We start from the raw sequence: 20167 nt of genomic DNA on the forward strand, positions 1-20167 counted from the left end.
CACAGTGACCCAGCTGGGAATCGAACCCAGATCCCTGGCGCTATGAAGCAACAGTGCTAACCACTGTGCTACCGTGCCGCCTACATTTAATATTCAACTATCTTGTATCCTGAGCAGTGTAGTCACTGGCACCAAGCATTAAAGTGGCAAGCAGAGTTTGAAATTCCAGCATTGCCTGGCCCGTTTGTCTCCTAAACTTCACTTGGGGCATTTCATAATTCTCCATTAGCCTGCTACTGTACAAATTACCTCCAGTGAATTACACCTCCTGCTGGCTAAATATAGAACAGTGATTAAATGATTATGGTGCAGATTGCGTAAATCTGAGAAGAGCTTGTGGTGAATGGCCTGCGAGACAGAGAAATCAGAGATCAAAAAAAATGGTGAGAACAAAACAAATGTGGTTTAGGGTAGGTGGCAAACTAAGCCACTAACTGGCTCCCATTCAGCTGATCAGATTGTATTTCGCACCTCATGCTGCTGTCTGTTTGTGAATGGTGCACCCTCTGTTGCGGGGATCCCTTAGGAGTTATTCTATAATCCTTACACAGAAACAGTGGGAAACCTTTCTCTCATGTAGCTGCCATTCTTTGAGTTTTGTGTCTGCTTGTGCTTTGACTGTTGGCAGCAGTTTAGGGGCCTAGATTTATTGACTGCATATCAATACAGCTTACTTTGCCTTCTGTAAATACAGAGACCATTTCTAGTGGCTGCTCTGTAAAATCTCTTTTGCTAAAGAAAATTGTTCAAATAATCCGTGGCCAGCTTTATCCAGGCCCTCAACGTTTGTGTAGCACGTTATAAATGGAGTTCCTTTCCATTCAGCAAGAAACTAAACCAACTGCAACTACAAGCAACTGCTAAACAATTAACGATTAATAGCGTTCTACCTTTATACCTTGTGTTATATTTTTGGGCAAAGTGTTATTTTTATGTTTCAAAATTTCAGTTCATATCGACTTCACTGCACCCCTCGAATGCAAGTCTCAATTGCAGATGGATTTTGTTTTAACTGTATCGAATAAGTTGTGGCAGTTTTTTGCCTTGACCTTTTGACGAAGGAGTGCCCAGCGTCACAATATGAGCCGCTGGGGAAACGTGCCTCTCATCTGTCCATCATAAAGCAGTATTGATGACAGCCATGGCAGACACAGCAGTCCATACCAGCCAGTTATCCCATAATCCCATTTGAACATTAAAGCGTGGAAGAGTGAGGCAGCAGTTGTATTTTGCTTTGGTAATGGCCTGCTATTTTTTATTTCACAAGCATGAGGGGCCCAGAGATTTCTGAGGAAGTTCTGCACTCCCATTGGCTTTTAGTTTTTCTCATATTAAGGCACTGTATATGTTCACAAATGAAAAACTATTCCCCCCTAGAGTTACAAACAAATCATGTTCGTAATCATAAGGAATTAGAATTTTCAGCAGCTTTGCCAATTTTAACATTGTGCTCTTAGTAGTTGGATAAAGCCTTTTTAAATAGTGTGCAGTATTCACATTCGGTCTTTTGATGGCACTTGTGCGAATATATATAGATTGATTATGGTACTGATTGTGGTGGTGATAAAATGATACAGTACCCTAGGACGCTGTTTTGCTGTTGTGATCCTATTGCGTTCAGGATAACCCTTGACTCTCATTCTTCAATAAAGAAGTCACCTTTAGATAATTCTCCACATGGACATTGCCACTTTTTTTTATTCCATTCACGTGGATTTGGATCCATTAAGTACTTCTTTAAAGGTGAGAATTGGAAAAATTGTGCAACTTATATTTTAATTTGGTGACTTGGGCAAAGATCAAAGCCCCATAGGCCATCAGACTAAGAGGAACAGGAGAGGAAGTGAGATGAATCAATAATGTTAGGTTTTAAAAGCCTTTAGACTATGCGAGGTAGTGAGACCAAACTTCCAGTTTTGCAACAATGTAATGTCACTACGATTGAAGCTGTGCTGTGCTGCATTTATAACGTGTCGGTTAAAGGAGCTTATAAACAGGCTAACTTCAAAACAACGGACAGAAGAATTTCATACAAACATATAACAAAACTAGTAAAGTCTATTGTAAGAAGGGGTCTTTTTATCCACTTGAATCAATAAATTGCCTCAGGGTACATAGTATGTTATTGATAACGCATTTACTTAAATTACTTACCATGAAAGTAAATAAGCAATAAAAACAAATTAGCACTATCAGGTTGATTTCAATGATGACAACAACTTATTTAAATGCAGATTCACCAATCTATGAAGGTGACATCACCTTGATTCCCTAATTGTCTTTTAACTCATTTGCAGCCATCACTAATGTGTCTGCAATGCTGAGTAGAAAGCACTGACAGGGACCAGACTTCCCTAGAGAAACCACTGGGGACAAGAGGCTCGACTCTGCTGCTTGACCCTTACCGGCAGATGGCCATCAGGAATCAAATACCCATGTGCTGGGAGATGGGGAGAGGATTTAGCAGAGTGATTATTCAGAGATGAATAGAGTGATTAGCTGATAAAGAGCATGTGAGACAGGGTTGGGGGGCTTTGATCCTCAGTAATAATGCACTGACTGTCGTTAGTGCAGTGGGATGCTCCGTGACGAGGGACAGCAGTGTATCACAGGATTACACAGTTTGCTGTTGGCTTTAACCCTTTGAGGGCTGGTAGCTATTTCTGTTCTGAAGAAAAATTCTAACCAGATTCATGTGGAAAATTCTGTTGTGCTTGGTAGTATTGCCGTTGCTCTCTCAAGTGTGGCCTTGGAAAAAGGATTTTGCAGACAAAGAATCCATTGGGGAGAGAGAGCTCATCAACCATACACTGAAACATTTTGCTTCCATCAAATGTCAATGAATCCTCTCCCATGAGTGAACTGTGTAGACCTTTCTTGTGAGTGAAAGAACAATTTGAATGTGCTGTTATATGGTATGAATCTGTTCTATGGGCATTGTCAGTATGGTGTTAATGTGTTTGGATAGCACTTTGCTTAGATAGTGTTTTGAATTATAAAGATATGCAGTAGCGCTATTTACTTTCCAGTTGTGTTTGTGCATCCAGAGTGAATAGACGTGGTGTTTGTCAATCCAGAGTGAATAGATGTGGGATGTGAAATGGTGTGCTCCCTCCTCTGCTGAATGCAAAAACACAGGCCATTCACTTGCCCAATTACTGATCTTGCCTGAGTTTCCTGTGCTTTTGAGAAGATAGCTGATGTGTTTCGAGATGAGAGGAGTGGAATCGGAATCAAGTAACAAGCCCTCTGGGTGGACTTGAGCACTTCCTAGTGCCTGGCTGCAGTATAGCATTGTTAGGAGTTGAGTACATCGCACATGTGCCTGCTCAGCTAGAAAAGACCAACCAAAAAAATGTGATGAAAGTACAGCATCTCCTTGAAACGGAAGCGTCTGGACACAATGATTTAAAACTGTGGAGTGCTATTATCTCGCTAACATACACTCGTGATGTAAAGAGTTACCAACAACATCTCTTCCCGTTTGGGCAATCCTTCTTAAATGTTGACCTGGTTGGACAAATGCCTCTATACCTTGATTAGCTGATAAATTCAATTCTATTTTCAGGCAGTTAGCAGCGAAGTGCTTTTCAATATGGTTCCCACTTTCAGAATGTGATCTCAAACAACAAATATAAAATGTAGGTTATGGAGTGGGCTGTGGACAGATATGGTTCGTACAGTAATTTATAGTTATCCTATTTTTAAGTTCTGTGTATCTCAATAGGTTGCCTACATTTACTGACTGTCAGTAGTATGTCCACACGGGATGATTTCTAGCATTATGATAGTGCCAGAAAGCAATACGTGATTTTATTATTTCTGCTTGGTTCCCTGTGCTACTCTCTGTAACAGTTTTGATATGAGACATCAGATTATAATTCATGTTGCATTCTATTTACTTATTCCACTCCTCTTGCCTATCTTTGTTACACCATGATAAATGTGGACAGTTGCTAAGTCCATTTTCGCTCAGATTACATACTGACTGGAATTGAATTTACAGGGAAAATGTGTATTTGGATACTTTATTTTAACCCTTCTATTGAAGAACTGGAGTGGAAAATGTCCTCGAGTCTTTTACCCTGTCAGGATGAAACCGTATATGAGTTGACCTTTTTTTTGAACCAACTGCTGAAACAGCAAATGCTGGAAAACCCAGCAGGTCTGACAGCAAATCTGGAGAGAGAAACGGTTTGCGTTTCGTGCCTGCTTGACTCTTCAACCCTGAAGAAGAATCATACACACTCTCAACATCAACTCTGTTCCTCTCTCTCTGGATGCTGGCAGACCTGCTGGCATTTTCTGTTTTTATTTCAGATTTTCAGCATCCACAGTATTTTGCTTTTATCATACTCTTACAATTGGATTGGATTGGATTATTGTCACGTGTACCGGGGTACAGTGAAAAGTATTTTTCTACGAGCAGCTCAACAGATCATTAAGTACATGGGAAGAAAAGGGAATAAAAGAAAATACATAATAGGGCAACAGAAGATATACAAGAAGTCTTACATAAGCACTGGCATCGAATGAAGCATACAGGGTGTAGTGTTAATGAGGTCAGTCCATAAGAGGGTCATTTAGGAGTCTGGTGACAGTGGGGAAGAAGCTGTTTTTGAGTCTGTTTGTGCGTGTTCTCAGACTTCTGTATTTCCTGCCCGATGGAAGAAGTTGGAAGAGTGAGTAAGCTGGGTGGGAGGGGTCTTTGATTATGCTGCCCGCTTTCCCCAGACAGCAGGAGGGAATGGACCACATGCCACTACCATGAACTGTCATATACCTTTGCAAAGTTTGACCAGCATAGGAGTTATTGATAAAGTAGGAGCCAACTGGACGAAGAGCTACAATGGGTCTAGATAAAGTTGGGTTTGGGCTTCATCATTTCGATCTTTTATCATTTTGCTAACATTTTTGCTGAGTTGATATAGTTTCTATGCATTTCACTCACCGGTCAGCTGCATATGCAAAGATAGGTTAATGCTATCCCTGGCCTATGTTGTTCAAAACTAGATAATACTCTGTGCTGCCGAAGAAACAGCTAGAGGGCTTAAAATATTTGAGAAAAGGAGAAGCTGTTGGGCCTTTCTTTTCTGGTAGGTTAGCCTCATGTAACCACCCCCTCATAGATCCTCAACTTTCTTTTTACTCTCTTCCTTGACTCCGCTTCGATTGCTGTAGCCTTGATGGTAGAAAACAAAATCCTTAAAGCTTCTAATTAACATGAAGGCAGTGGGCAGGTTCATGTTGAAAACTAGTGGTTTCCTCTGGAGTATCAATGCCACAATTCTTAAATGAATAATCAATGGCGAGGGTAGAATTGCCCACGGTTGCCCGTGCGCTATTCAAAGACATCTCCTGGGAGGTCCAGAAATAGTTTGAGTTGATTGCCCACGGTGAACAGTTTAACTACGTGAAGCTGTATTGGGGAAGGGGGAAAACATGAGTTACAAAGTATGTTAATCATTGTCTTCATGCACAGAGAGCTTTTCCCTCCAGGGGCTGCATTTTGTTTTTCTTTAGATTAGGAAGTCTATTATCATTACAAGCTGTCTGGAATGTTTTTACAGTTAATGGGGACTCTTTACAGAGTTTCATCTCCTAATATCCTTTTATTACAATACCAGCCAATTGAGTAATGAGACTGGTGGAGTGTTGGGGAAAATCATCTTCCTTCCACCAATTAATGACAGCTAACAGTCAACTTGCTCTGACCTCTTGTCTATCTGACGTAACAAAAAAATACAATCGACTTGTTCACCTATGACTGTCTAATTGAACTAATGAGTCCGCAGTCAGTGCCTCACCTTGCACTGAGCAACATTGAAGTGGAGAATTCTACCAACACCACATTCCCTTTTTAATTTTATTTCTGCCAATCCATCTAATGGAGCCCGGAGACTCCGAATTCTCATTGGCTAAAGGCATTTCAGGTTTCAACTGGATAACCAATGGCTGCTCAGGAGACCCTCAAAACTGCGGAGGTGACTCTAATTGAGTATTGTTAAATTTAGAAAGCCATTGACTGCGTTAAAACTCTGTAATGGACTTCCGATAGCAACAATTGACGTAGGCGGCGAGGGACATTGGTCGGTTGAGAGACAAGGGAGCAAAGTGGTAACAGAATCGGAAGGGATTTAACAGAGTATTTGAGGCCTTTTACCGTAAACTACACCAGCTGGCACCCCTGCCAGCAGACGAGACAAGTCATTTTCTGGGTAGATTGGTCCGAGAGTAGAGCAGATATGAGTGCAAGCGCTGGGGGCCCCAGTGGTGATGATGTGCATGAGGTTGATGCAGTCCAGGAAGGTCCCAGTAGCAGGCAGAGGTAACACTGAGCCCACTGGGAGTGGAGGTAACATTGATCCCACTGGGAGTGGAGGTAACATTGATCCCACTGGGAGTGGAGGTAACTCTGGGCCCACTGGGAGTAGAGGTAACACCGAGCCCACTGGGAGTGGAGGTAACACGAGCCCACTGGGAGTGGAGGTAACAGAGGCCACTGGGAGTGGAGGTAACACAGAGTCCACTGGGAATGGAGGTAACTCTGGACCACTAGGAGTGGAGGTAACACCGAGCCCACTGGGAGTGGAGGTAACACCGAGCCCACTGGGAGTGGAGGTAACTCTGGGCCCACTGGGAATGGAGGTAACTCTGGGCCCACTGGGAGTGGAGGTAACATCGAGCCCACTGGGAGTGGAGGCGACACCGAGCCCACTGGGAGTGGAGGCGACACCGAGCCCACTGGGAGTGGAGGCGACACCGAGCCCACTGGGAGTGGAGGCGACACCGAGGCCACTGGGAGTGGAGGCGACACCGAGGCCACTGGGAGTGGAGGCGACACCGAGGCCACTGGGAGTGGAGGCGACACCGAGGCCACTGGGAGTGGAGGCGACACCGAGGCCACTGGGAGTGGAGGCGACACCGAGCCCACTGGGAGTGGAGGCGACACCGAGCCCACTGGGAGTGGAGGCGACACCGAGCCCACTGGGAGTGGAGGCGACACCGAACCCACTGGGAGTGGAGGCGACACCGAGCCCACTGGGAGTGGAGGCGACACCGAGGCCACTGGGAGTGGAGGCGACACCGAGGCCACTGGGAGTGGAGGCGACACCGAGGCCACTGGGAGTGGAGGCGACACCGAGGCCACTGGGAGTGGAGGCGACACCGAGGCCACTGGGAGTGGAGGCGACACCGAGGCCACTGGGAGTGGAGGCGACACCGAGGCCACTGGGAGTGGAGGCGACACCGAGCCCACTGGGAGTGGAGGTAACCCTGGGCCACTGGGAGTAGAGGTAACACCGAGCCCACTGGGAGTAGAGGTAACACCGAGCCCACTGGGAGTGGAGGTAACACCGATCCCACTGGGAGTGGAGGTAACACCGAGCCTACTGGGAGTGGAGGTAACACCGAGCCCACTGGGAGTGGAGGTAACACCGAGCCCACTGGGAGTGGAGGTAACACAGAGCCCACTGGGAGGGGAGGTAACACAGAGCCCACTGGGAGGGGAGGTAACACCGAGCCTACTGGGAGTGGAGGTAACACAGAGCCCACTGGGAGTGGAGGTAACACCGAGCCCACTGGGAGGGGAGGTAACACAGAGGGTAGCAATTTTTGGAGAGTTGGAAGATCGGCGTGCTCTGGTGGGGAAAGAGGCGACCGTGGCCTTTGCCTCCCTGCTAGCTCGGAGAAGGATCTTGCTGGGTTGACGGGATTCGGAGCCACCAAGGGTAGGGACATGGGTGAGTGAGCTGGCTGACTTTCTTCACTTTTAGGGTCACCATTGGTGGGATAGACAAGGGGTTCGCCATGAGGTGGAAGCTGTTCATTGACTTCTTTAAAGCGTACTAAAGTGTCAGCGGGGTGGGAGGGGGTTGAGTTTTCTCTCTTTTCTTTTCTTTTATTCTTTTCTTTGTTGGGGAGAAGGAGGGGGTTCGAGGATTACACTGAATGAGTGTAGAAGGGACTGTGTTACGTCAGCGTTAGGCGTGTTATTACACTGTTGTTGGTATGTTATGGTTCTCCCAGTCTTTCTTTTTTGTATATATTTGAAAATACCTCGAATAAACTATCTTTTTTGTAATCTAGAACTTGAAATAGGTGTGTAATCTGTTACCCATTTCCTACTCTTCCCCCTGCCTGGCTGTTGTGCAGTGCCAATGGCCTGGTTATCACAGAAATCCATGGCCTAATTACAGGTATGTGTGTGAATTTGATGAGGCCTGTCTGTGTTCTTCTCAGTTGCAGCCAGCAATTACTGACTTGAACCTTTCTAATAAGGTAATTAAACAACCAATGATGTGCCAGCCTGTCATCTGTGCTATTTCTCCCTTTGCAAGAGGAACAGCGCAGGCCTGTAATTGAATTCTCACTTAAATCACATCAAGATACACATCAAATATATTTCCATGTATTGTTTAAAAATTAAAGAGTAAACAAGATGCATTCAAGTACAGTTGTTCTGTTACGTGTCTGTCACTCCGGCATGCGATACTCTATGAAAGTCACGTTTTCCAGGCAAATTATTTCCACGATAAAAAGAAACAGGCGGTAGTCGTATCTGTGACCACCTAAACCCAGTCAGATGGGCAGTGGGATTCTATCCCAGGGTTTCCCTTCACTGTTGGTTGACTGGGACAGTGTGTTCCTATACAGGCTGCTGGCGAAATGCTGTGTTTTGTGCAGCAACACTTTATATCATTACATGCAGAGTGAAGTTGTCTATGTGAGCCCACATCCTGTGCAGTGATCACAAGGGACTGTTGACAGTGGTGTTCAATTCAGGGGAAAAGAGAATTTCTGGAGTGTGATTGAGATGTACAGGTGTCGATCAATACAGGGACTGATGGGATTAGCAATGTGACACGGTCTTGATTAGGAACTGGACTTTTCTTTGCAGTATTGTGGAAATTTTAAAATGTAATAAAACTGGCTAACTAGTTTGCTTGCTGTTTAAAAATACAATACAGAACCCAAGCAATCACTGTGGGTAGAGGATGTTTTAGTTATGGGGTGTAGTCTCCAACTTCTTAAGCTGGATGTTGTCCCTGTAGGAATCCTTTACCACATCTTACAAATGTTTCAATATTTCAGTAACGCCCAATGTTGCACGTTCCCTAGTGTTAACACAGTCTGGGGGGGTCAACGCTAACGGAATCCCATGTCTTTGAATGTGTGAAAAGGGATTTTCCTCTGGCGACTCCCTGCGATGGGTCAGAGAACTAAGCCCTTCCTACATCATTCTTTCTCTGTGGCCGATCAGGGTAACTATTGATTAAGTACTAACCTTTTATCTGTCAGCTCAGTAGCCAGAATGTTTAAGGGAACGTGGAGTCTTTGCTGTGTTACAAAGTGTTCCTGCACAATTGCAGCTGATTACTTCAGTGGGTGTATTCAGTATTGTCAATGTTATCAGTTTTTAAAAAGTATAAAAATATCAATTAATTCAGATATTAAAATTGCATCTAGAACTATACCAAGAGCAAAAGTCTTTTTAAAATGTGTCCTGAAGCAGTAATTTACAGTTATATTCTGCAGCTGATAAACTCCACATAATATGTTAAACTAGATTGGCTTATGTTGCTTGAATTCCAAACCACCCCTTTGAAGAAAAGCAATAAATTTTTTTTTTAAATGCAACATTTCACATACAATGAGCTTTGTATAATAAACTAAAAACCAGTAGATACTGAACGAGACAAATGATTCACAGGTGAAATCGCCTACAATGTAATCCATAGTCTATCTGCATATCAAGGAGTCATCACCAAATGGAAAACAAACTTTTTTCTTTAAAAGTTTCTTCAGATTGGAGTATCTATTACATTGCATCCTCTCTTATTCAGTCTTTATTATGCCACTTGTTTCCAATGCCTGTACTGCTTTCTCATTTTTTTTTAAGAAGAGATCTCCCAAATGTATTTAAGATCGATAAATAATGGATTCAAGCGAATTCTTGTATTCCACACTCAACTTAGTTTGAAAATTCTGCCCAGAAATTTGTACCACCAATTTGTATCTCCTTTTATGGAATATAGAATTGCAGATTATTTTTTTAAAATCTTTTATCTTTAAGGTGGTTATTGATAAATATTGATAAATACAGGAACAAGATTGGATCTCGGGGTAAATTTATGCTATGTTGATAGACATGTCTGAATTGCAACAATTTCATAACGTAAATATTTGCTGCTGTATTTTTGCACCAGATATAGAAATTATGCACATCCAAGTTGTATGATATTGGGATAGTTTTAATTGATGCTATGGCAAATGTTTCTGGGCAGGCAGAGAATCTCCATGTAATCCAGATTTGTTTACATAATGTTACACAAAATTAGTCTTGTGTCTTTAGTATTTTGTTGTCTGAACTCTTTATTAGTTTACGGGATTGTGGGCATTGTAAGCCAGCCAGCATTTATTGCCCATCCCTAGTTGTCCTTCAGAAGGTCCTTCTTGCAGTCCCTCATGTTAATTGTACTAAACAATCTCCCCTTTCAAATTTTGTCTTCCTTTCTCAGGTCTGGCTTGGATGGACATCTGTTTGCCAGGAACCAGGTGGCTTCATTGCTACAATCTGAATATTCAAATGGATTTGGAGCAGATTTTTATAAGGTAAAGAAGCATCGAAAACCTTTAAGAAGTCGCAGACCACAGTCAGAAAACATCTGAAGTGAGCTAAAAACATCTGGGGACACATCGTCAAACAAGGTGCTTTTAACCCAGGTCAAGTGACATCAAAATGAAATGAACGGCATTGAACTGGGTCCAGCAAATTCCAGAATCATCACTGTCACGAATCTCAGTCCTGAACTGAAGGGCAGAGTAAACTGCCTGTCAATTTTATTTTTTAAATGCTTGTAATGTATTTGTGTGAAGGTGAAGAAAATGGACTTGAATTAAATGAATTTCTCATACGATGTTTTGTGGCACTTGGAACAAGGACATCTCCAATCCGCTCCCAAATCGAATACAAACCCACATCCTGAAGATGTAAAGTTAGTATTTACCATTTTGAAGTATTCCATTTCACGCATCTGGGGAAACAAATCCCATCTATCTGCTTGGGATACAAACCCAGACATAAGACGATCGATGTTCTACGCCCCTGCAAACAGTTCTATATCAAACAAGGAAGATTGGTGTTCAGCAAAGTGGAGCAAAATCACAGGTGCAGTTTCCTAAGTATTTCATCTAGAGCAAAAATAACAAAACTCACCATTACTATTGAAAATAGGCAAGTTACTAATGCAGGTAGCTAACAGGCTGAATAATCAGATAGCTAAGTCTTGGGTAAATCAAATCTAATGTATGATTTGCACAGTGTTGATTTCTTCAGTATTCCATACGCTCCCTTTGTAGGTCATTGCCTTCTAGTAAGAGGGCTTGCACTGGACATCAGATGACTTATACCTTTTAAAAAAAATAAATTTAGAATACCTAATTATTTTTTTCCAATTAAGGGGCAATTTAGCGTGGCTAATCCACCTAGCCTGCACATCTTTGGGTTGTGGGGGCGAAACCCACGCAAACACGGGGAGAATGTGCAAACTCCAAACGGACAGTGACCCAGAGCCGGGATCGAACCTGGGACCTCGGCACCGTGAGGAAGTAGGGCTAACCCACTGTGCCACCATGCTGCCATCAGATGGCTTATACCTGAGGTTTGTACTGTATTAGCTCCCTATTTTTGAGGCCCACCGTATAAAATGTTTCACCACATCTGAAGAAATCTCATGAAGTCTGAAGACCCTTTTGACAATAAGTATAATCCAGGCTAAAGACCTACCATGTCCTAGAACACGATCAATTTTGTTATCTAATTGTGGTCTAAATACAAAGGCACAATGTTGATAAAATGAGTGCCTATTGTGAGATTTCAAAACGAGCAGAGAGAAGGTTATTTAAAGAATGGGACTGATATTTATTTAAAAATTAAAGGAATAGACAAATGAATTTTGAGATAGGAATTTCATAGAATTTTGATATCAAAGGTCTTTTATTTTTAATCCCATGTCACAACTTACTGTTTTGTTTAAAACCCAAAATGTCTTTATTTGAAGCAAATATTAGCAGCGACTAAGATGGTATAAAATAAATATATTGAATATTTTCAACTGTTGTCCAGTTTTGATCCTTGGCTTTTCACAGATCTGTTCTTTTATGACCTTTAATGGTGATTTGCGTTTTTCTCGGAAGGTTTTCAAACTCATCTGTGCTGTCTGGCTGGGCTGGCGTGTTGTAGGTTGTGTCCATTATATATTTTTTGAAAGCTGTTGGTATAGTTTTGTAACTCATTAAAACAAAAAAAACGAATTAATCTTCAGGTTTTAATTATAGGTTAGTTGTAAACCTCATCCTCTGGAGTGGATGAGCTTTTATTCTTGGAGATGGGGTTTGATAGGTTATAAATTTATTTTTTCAAAAAACTTTGTTGTGCCCTTATTTGATTTCATTATTAAGCAATGAGATTAGATGAAACCCCCCTCATCATCCCCTGGGTTTAAGTCAATCCTTGCAGAATCCTCTCGTTTTGTTGTGCTGCGTTTTTGTTCTACCAGCCTGTGAGAGACTCTGTCCGTCACTGCATTAACCCTGAGTCGGTTAGAATCCTGTTCAAGGCCGCAGGGATTTGCCAAACCCTTTCACATGCTAACAAGCACAGATAAACAGCGGATTTTCTCCAAATAAATATATATATTTTTTAAACTTCTTGATTTAATCAGCTGCTGTGCACTTAGCCATGTCTCTCTCCTACACACTTCAGCAACTTACTTTTCTCATTGCCCTTCGAGAGCTGCAAGCATCTTCCTGCACCAATGTAAACATGCCAATATATTTTATTTTATTTTATTTCTGTTCAGAGAATACATTAAGCGCTGTGCACGGCTCAGATCTTCCACATTAGAAAGGGAGCATTTTCATTTTGAATTGTAGGATGATTGAATGTGGATTCTGAAGGTTTCAAAAGATATGAAAGGGCCAAACTAAACTGCCCTCGTTTCTCAAATCTTTTTATTGTGTTTTCTTTCAAGCTTTGCCTGTTTCCTTTTTCCTAATCATTCCATTTGAGACCAGTTTTATTCATCAACACATCAAAGCCAGCATCAGTGTACTCAGCACTGAGATGTGACTGTTGGGAAGAATGTGACAGAAATTAAAATAGGGAGCAGGTACATTTTGTGCCACCTAATTTGCAAGGGGTTGGACCTGGAAAGTACATAAATTCAGAAATATGTCCTAACTAAGAATGAGTTTCCACAAATTAGAAACTATTAAACCCCTTTATACACAGGGGAAGAAAAGGTAAAGTCTATTTTTCTGAGGGTGGGGGACGTACGGTAAAGCCTCGTTCTGAGGGTGGGGGACATACGGTAAAGCCTCGCTCTGAGGGTGGGGGGGGCGTACGGTAAAGCCTCGCTCTGAGGGTGGGGGACGTACGGTAAAGCCTCGTTCTGAGGGTGGGGGGGGGCGTACGGTAAAGCCTCGTTCTGAGGGTGGGGGGGCGTACGGTAAAGCCTCGCTCTGAGGGTGGGGGACGTACGGTAAAGCCTCGCTCTGAGGGTGGGGGGGCGTACGGTAAAGCCTTGTTCTGAGGGTGGGGGACGTACGGTAAAGCCTCGTTCTGAGGGTGGGGGGGGCGTACGGTAAAGCCTCGTTCTGAGGGTGGGGGGACGTACGGTAAAGCCTCGTTCTGAGGGTGGGGGGGGCGTACGGTAAAGCCTCGCTCTGAGGGTGGGGGGGGCATACGGTAAAGCCTCGTTCCGAGGGTGGGGGGCGTACGGTAAAGCCTCGCTCTGAGGGTGGGGGTACGGTAAACCCTCTCTCTGAGGGTGGGGGACGTACGGTAAAGCCTCGTTCTGAGGGTGGGGGACGTACGGTAAAGCCTCGCTCTGAGGGTGGGGGGGGCGTACGGTAAAGCCTCGTTCTGAGGGTGGGGGACATACGGTAAAGCCTCGTTCTGAGGGTGGGGGGGGCGTACGGTAAAGCCTCGCTCTGAGGGTGGGGGGGCATACGGTAAAGCCTCGTTCTGAGGGTGGGGACGTACGGTAAAACCTCGCTCCGAGGGTGGGGGTACAGTAAACCCTCTCTCTGAGGGTGGGGGACGTACGGTAAAACCTCGTTCTGAGGGTGGGGGCGTACGGTAAAGCCTCGCTCCGAGGGTGGGGGTACAGTAAACCCTCTCTCTGAGGGTGGGGGACGTACGGTAAAGCCTCGTTCTGAGGGTGGGGGACGTACGGTAAAGCCTCGCTCTGAGGGTGGGGGGGGCGTACGGTAAAGCCTCGCTCTGAGGGTGGGGGGGGCGTACGGTAAAGCCTCGCTCTGAGGGTGGGGGGGGGGCGTACGGTAAAGCCTCGTTCTGAGGGTGGGGGACGTACGGTAAAGCCTCGTTCTGAGAGTGGGGGACGTACGGTAAAGCCTCGCTCTGAGGGTGGTGGTGTACGGTAAAGCCTCGTTCTGAGGGTGGGGGGGTGTACGGTAAAGCCTCGCTCCGAGGGTGGGGGACGTACGGTAAAGCCCCGCTCTGAGGGTGGGGGGGGCATACGGTAAAGCCTCGCTCTGAGGGTGGGGGGGGCGTACGGTAAAGCCTCGCTCTGAGAGTGGGGGGACGTACGGTAAAGCCTCGCTCTGAGGGTGGGGGGCATACGGTAAAGCCTCGTTCTGAGGGTGGGGGGTGTACGGTAAAGCCTCGCTCCTGAGGGGGGGGGACGTACGGTAAAGCCTCGTTCTGAGGGTGGGGGGGAGTACGGTAAAGCCTCGCTCTGAGGGTGGGGGGGGCAGTACGGTAAAGCCTCGCTCTGAGGGTGGGGGGGGCGTACGGTAAAGCCTCGCTCTGCGGGTGGGGGGGGCGTACGGTAAAGCCTCGCTCTGAGGGTGGGGACGTACGGTAAAGCCTCGCTCTGAGGGTGGGGGTACGGTAAAGCCTCGCTCTGAGGGTGGGGGGGGAGTACGGTAAAGCCTCGCTCTGAGGGTGGGGGGGGGAGTACGGTAAAGCCTCGCTCTGAGGGTGGGGGGGGAGTACGGTAAAGCCTCGCTCTGAGGGTGGGGGGGAGTACGGTAAACCCTCGCTCTGAGGGTGGGGGGGAGTACGGTAAAGCCTCGCTCTGAGGGTGGGGGGGGAGTACGGTAAAGCCTCGCTCTGAGGGTGGAGGAGCATACGGTAAAGCCTCGCTCTGAGGGTGGTGGTGTACGGTAAAGCCTCGCTCTGAGGGTGGGGGGGCGTACGGTAAAGCCTCGCTCTGCGGGTGGGGGGGGCGTACGGTAAAGCCTCGCTCTGCGGGTGGTGGTGTACGGTAAAGCCTCGCTCTGAGGGTGGGGGACGTACGGTAAAGCCTCGCTCTGAGGGTGGGTGGTTTATCATAGAATGATAGGATTTACAGTACAGAAGGAGGCCATTCAGGCCCATCGAGTCTGCACCGTCCCTTGGAAAGAGCACACCTTCACCCCCATCCCAGCAACCCCACCCAACCCTTTTGGACACTAAGGGCAATGTGGTGTTTAGTCAAGTCTCTAGCACTGAGGGTGGGTGGTGTATGCTAGTCTCTCTGAGGATCGGCTATCTGTCATAAATTACTGAAGGTGTTGAGGTTTTGTCCTAAAACTCAAAAGCAAAACTGGAGCATGATGTTCCCAGTGCCATCTCAACAGCCCCACCTCCTTGTCCTTTAGGGCAGCACGGTAGCACAAGTGGGTAGCACTGTGGCTTCACCACGCCAGGGTCGCAGGTTCGATTCCCCATTGGGTCACTGTCAGTGCGGAGTCTGCATGTTCTCCCCGTGTCTGCGTGGGTTTCCTCCGGGTGCTCCTGTTTCCTCCCACAGTCCAAAGATGTGCAGGTTAGGTGGATTAGCCATGCTAAATTGCCCTTAGTGACCAAAAAGGTTAGGAGGGGTTATTGGGTTACGGGGTAGGGTAGAAGTGAGGGCTTAAGTGGGTCGGTGCAGACTCAATGGGCTGAATGGCTTCCTTCTGCACTGTATGTTCTATGTTCATATTCTCGCCTGTGTTGTTTCAAACTAATGTGTTATATTGGAGGGCTGCAATTGACACAAAGTTGGGTGACCTGAATCAAGCTTACAGGACGCAGGTTGTTAGGATGTTTATGTTTATTTGCTTCTTTCCGGGGAATAATAAATAACCTGCACCTTTAGTGCGGGGAGGTGGTCTGTTGCATCTTTAGGAGCTGAGGCAGGCTGGGGGCAGGAGGAAGAGAGTCAAACCTCCAGAACCATGGAGCAGAGCCTCCAGCTCTGCCATTTTCCTGAACACAGTGGGATAGTTATTTTTACCTTTGTGATTTGTTTAGTGAACATTCTGAGTTCCCTCATTTTTTTTCTCTCTGCCAGTTCCTTGCCCTCAGACTGGACATGAAATGAAAATCGCTTATTGTCACAAGTAGGCTTCAAATGAAGTTACTGTGAAAAGTCCCTAATCGCCACATTCCGGCGTCTGTTCGGGGAGGCTGGTACGGGAATTGAACCGTGCTGCTGGCCTGCCTTGGTCTGCTTTCAAAGCCAGCGATTTAGCCCAGTGTACTAAACCAGCCCCATCCCAGATGATGAGACTGTTCAAAATGAGGGCAGGAGAGGCAGTTTACAAAGTTACCATTTAGTGAGTGGCTGAACGTGTGTTCGGAGATTTCCTGGACTTGATTCGGCTCATGGTGGTACTTCCTAATGCAAGCAGAATCCTCCTTATCGGTGTAGTCTTTTCAGCAGCAGATTGATTAACTTGTCGACTATGTTTCAAAAAAAAAATGTTTGCCAACTTTGGAGAGCTTCGGGACTGCGGAATTAACACTAACTCCACATTAACTGGCCCTCCAGCTAATAACTTGCCCGGTGACGGGTGGTAACTAAATTTCGTTACATTGTTCAAAAATAATACTTAACATCAGCTGTTAAGAGAGAAAGTCACTTTAAAAATCTCATTGCTGGAGGAACAGGTCCCCTTGTTATCAGCTGTGTGGTTGCAGCATTAATATTAAAAGAAGACCCCGCCCCTGTGTTCCAGCATTAATATTGAAAGAATGCCCCCACCCCTCTCCTAACTGCGACCCCCTCCATTCCCTTTAAGGAGGCGACCCTGAGATGCTGAGAATCTGTTCTGTAGTCGGGGCAGGCAAATTCGGATCAGTAGCCGTCTGCCTCTTGTCCTTCAAACTCCACCTATTAAAGATGTTTATATAATTTCATTGTTCATTACGAGGTGATCAAACCTCCCTGACTTGGAAATGCTAATTATCCCATTTATTTTAAGAGAAACAAGCTGCAGTTAAAATAACCCCGGTTAATTTCAATGTTTGGTGATTATTAATGGCCGTTCAAGAGATTGTGGGATCACCCTTATCGCTAGTGTCTCAGATTCTGAGCGAGGGAGGGGTCGTTCCTCATATTCTAGATAGGGCGAGTCCATTCCTCAATTTCCAAATGAGAGTCAAGTGGCTACTTTGAAAATTCCACTTTTGTCCATTCCATCTGCACCCTTGTTTTGATGAAGACCTCAGTCTGGGTCCAGTGGGCTATTTGGGGACATGTTAACCGTGTTGGTCTGAAATTCCACCCCCCTTCCTCTCACTTTAATTCTCTCTCTCACTTTAACGGGGCCACGAATCATTTGTTAAAAGGAGGCAAAGAGAGATTTCATTCTCGTTCTCATTTCAAGGCTCTGATATCATTCGAATCGCATTCACCCCCGAATTGAATATCATCCGGTGCCCTCGCGTCCTGGTGCAGCCTGACCACCCACCATGCCAGGTAACATCTGCTCTGAACAACTGGAGAGGACAGGATGGAGCTACACCTGTGATTAAATCGGTATCGCGATGTGGACTTTCAGCTCCAGAGTGACATCCGAACCGCATACATGGACCATGTTTAAAAGTCTGAAGCTAACCAAACTGAATTTACAGCGAAAGACTATTAGCGGCTGAGGGGTTTGGGAAGGAAAGGGTCATCACTACACGATGCTTTCTACATCCATGTCCCAAGCAACTGGGGTCAGAACTAAATGCAGAAAATACACCAAGTAATTCACGAGTTGCCCTTTAATAAACTTGGTACAACCGCCAGCTAATCGGGTGTGTAAAAGGACACCGATGAATATTTATAGTGTATAATATACATGCCATGAAATGCAACACCGTTGACAAACTATGTGCTATGTTCCGTCAGTTCAATGAGAGCTGTGTCGCATTCGGTTGCAGAGGCCAACACTCATGGGTTTGTTTGTGCAAGCTTGCTTATGACTCTCTCATCGGGTATACTACATCCTGCGAATTCTCCAGGAACGCAGCACTTTATGCGCTGAGTTCTGTTCTCTGAACCCGCTTAACCTGACAACGAATTGTCCTTCGACGATGAAATGGTGATTAAACTGCGGATGGACAAGCCAGCACATCCCCGTGCAATGGCAAACATGTCTCTCCGGTCTCCCTCCCCACAGGCAGTGTACAAGATCTAGTACAAGCAACCAGCCAGACCTCGCACTTTGACCACGATTGCAACTGTTTGAATTGGGCGAGGGGGCGCGGTCATAACTTTGGGAAAACTCTGAATTTCCAAACACTCCGTGAAGTATAAAAGGAGAATTATGTTGTTGTTCAGAGTGTGTTACTATGACCGGTTTATGAAGATACGGGTTCATCAAGTGGTCTAGATTCTCGTTTAGAAATGAAATCAAAAATTCCATTTCAAGTTTTTCCAAACAATTCATTTTTGGCATTTACCGTTATTTCCAAAACCTTTTTATTTTCATTCATTTTATAAATCGTCTTTTGTTTAAACGCAGTAACAGGTTGCGTTTGTTGTTACAATAATAAGCTTTCAAAGATGTTTTGGGACCAGCTTTAAATTTAGGGTAAATGAAGAGACTCGTGACCTGTTCTGCTGCCTGCCTGACCGTAAATGTGGGTGATCTGATTGTTAGAGATCAAAGAGAGGCTTAGATTGTTTTACTGAGCGGAAGGTGCAAGGTATTTACAATCGGAGACAATGGCAGCCGTCTGTGAGTTAACAATGAGTGGACTGGGGTCTCCCAAAGTCCCAGAAAGGTGTTGAAGGTATCGGGTTTTAAACATTGGTGGGTGCAGTAAACTCTCCGTTTTGTTCTAAGGTGGAAGTGAGTTGAGGTCAAGTATAGCTCATTAGCATTTCTGCCTGGATGCATGGTTAATATGTTTAGCATTTCTATGGCAAAGAGGGCAGCGGAAATTATTTTTGAGATCTAGGTTACAGGCTTTCCTATAAATCAAAGAATATCAGGGACAGCCAGCAGAGAGAAGGGGCTGCTTGGCATTGTGAGTGATCACAGCCACATGTGGGAAGGTGAGGACCTCTTGTCCAGGAGACCCATCTGCAGCCATCTAAAGATTAAGGGAGATTTGTCCTGGCCCAGCGAGAGGAAGCCAAATCATCAGACCAGGCTTTACTGCTGGTGGTGGATTTAAGAACTCTTCATAGCAAAGGAAAACACCTGCAGATGGTCACTTGACGTTACTATGCAGCAAAATTGAAATACAGGAATTGTTTATAAGCTACCAGCAAATGTGGACTGTTTTCTATAAAGGCTCTAATCCCGTGCTGAGTGTGATAAGCTTTAAAATGGGAATGTCCTTCTCTGTACATTAAAGTATACATTGCCTTCAAGAAGAAAATTGTTTGGTCACTAATGGTTTTAGTCATTTGTTGCAGTAAATGTTTTAAAATGCAATCTGGTGTCATCTTTTTCCACTGTTGAGTGGAAGTTTTTGACAAAGGGTCACCTGGACTGGAAATGTTAGTTTTTTCTCTTCCTACAGATGCTGCCAGACCTGCTGAGATTTTCCAGCATTTTCTCTTTAGTTTCAGATTCTAGCATCAGCAGTAATTTGCTTTTAAGGACTGGAAGTTCAAATTTTTTTTCAAACCTTATCGGTGGTACAAGGAGGCCCCGGTTACATGATGAATTATGATTTGAAAACGCTGAACAAGAAGTTTAGAATCGTTTTGGGATGCAACATTTATCGAACCAAATAAAATCGATATTGGTTGGTAACGCAAAGAAAACATTGTCTGCGCTCTTCGTCACAGATAAACATGCGGTTTGCAAGAAGCCTCGTTTGCCCCTTCACAGCCGTGTGTCGATGGGATGGTCACTAACTCTGGCCGACTGTCCTGGGACCGCCAAG

General features: G+C 45.1%; 1 protein-coding gene across 1 annotated transcript in view; it reads left to right on the top strand.

Annotated features, from left to right (window-relative positions):
* Positions 1-12113, top strand: part of ddx31 (DEAD (Asp-Glu-Ala-Asp) box polypeptide 31) — a 125129-nt gene extending 113016 nt beyond the window's left edge. Inside the window, exon 20 of the mRNA XM_038782410.1 lies at positions 10521-12113. Within this exon, the coding sequence (XP_038638338.1) occupies positions 10521-10671 (151 nt within the window). The 3' untranslated portion in view covers positions 10672-12113. The remainder of the gene's footprint in view (positions 1-10520) is intronic.
* The last annotated feature ends 8054 nt before the right edge of the window (positions 12114-20167 follow it).

The sequence above is a fragment of the Scyliorhinus canicula genome, chromosome 21, assembly GCF_902713615.1.
Source record: "Scyliorhinus canicula chromosome 21, sScyCan1.1, whole genome shotgun sequence".
In the NCBI taxonomy this organism is placed as follows: Eukaryota; Metazoa; Chordata; class Chondrichthyes; order Carcharhiniformes; family Scyliorhinidae; genus Scyliorhinus; species Scyliorhinus canicula.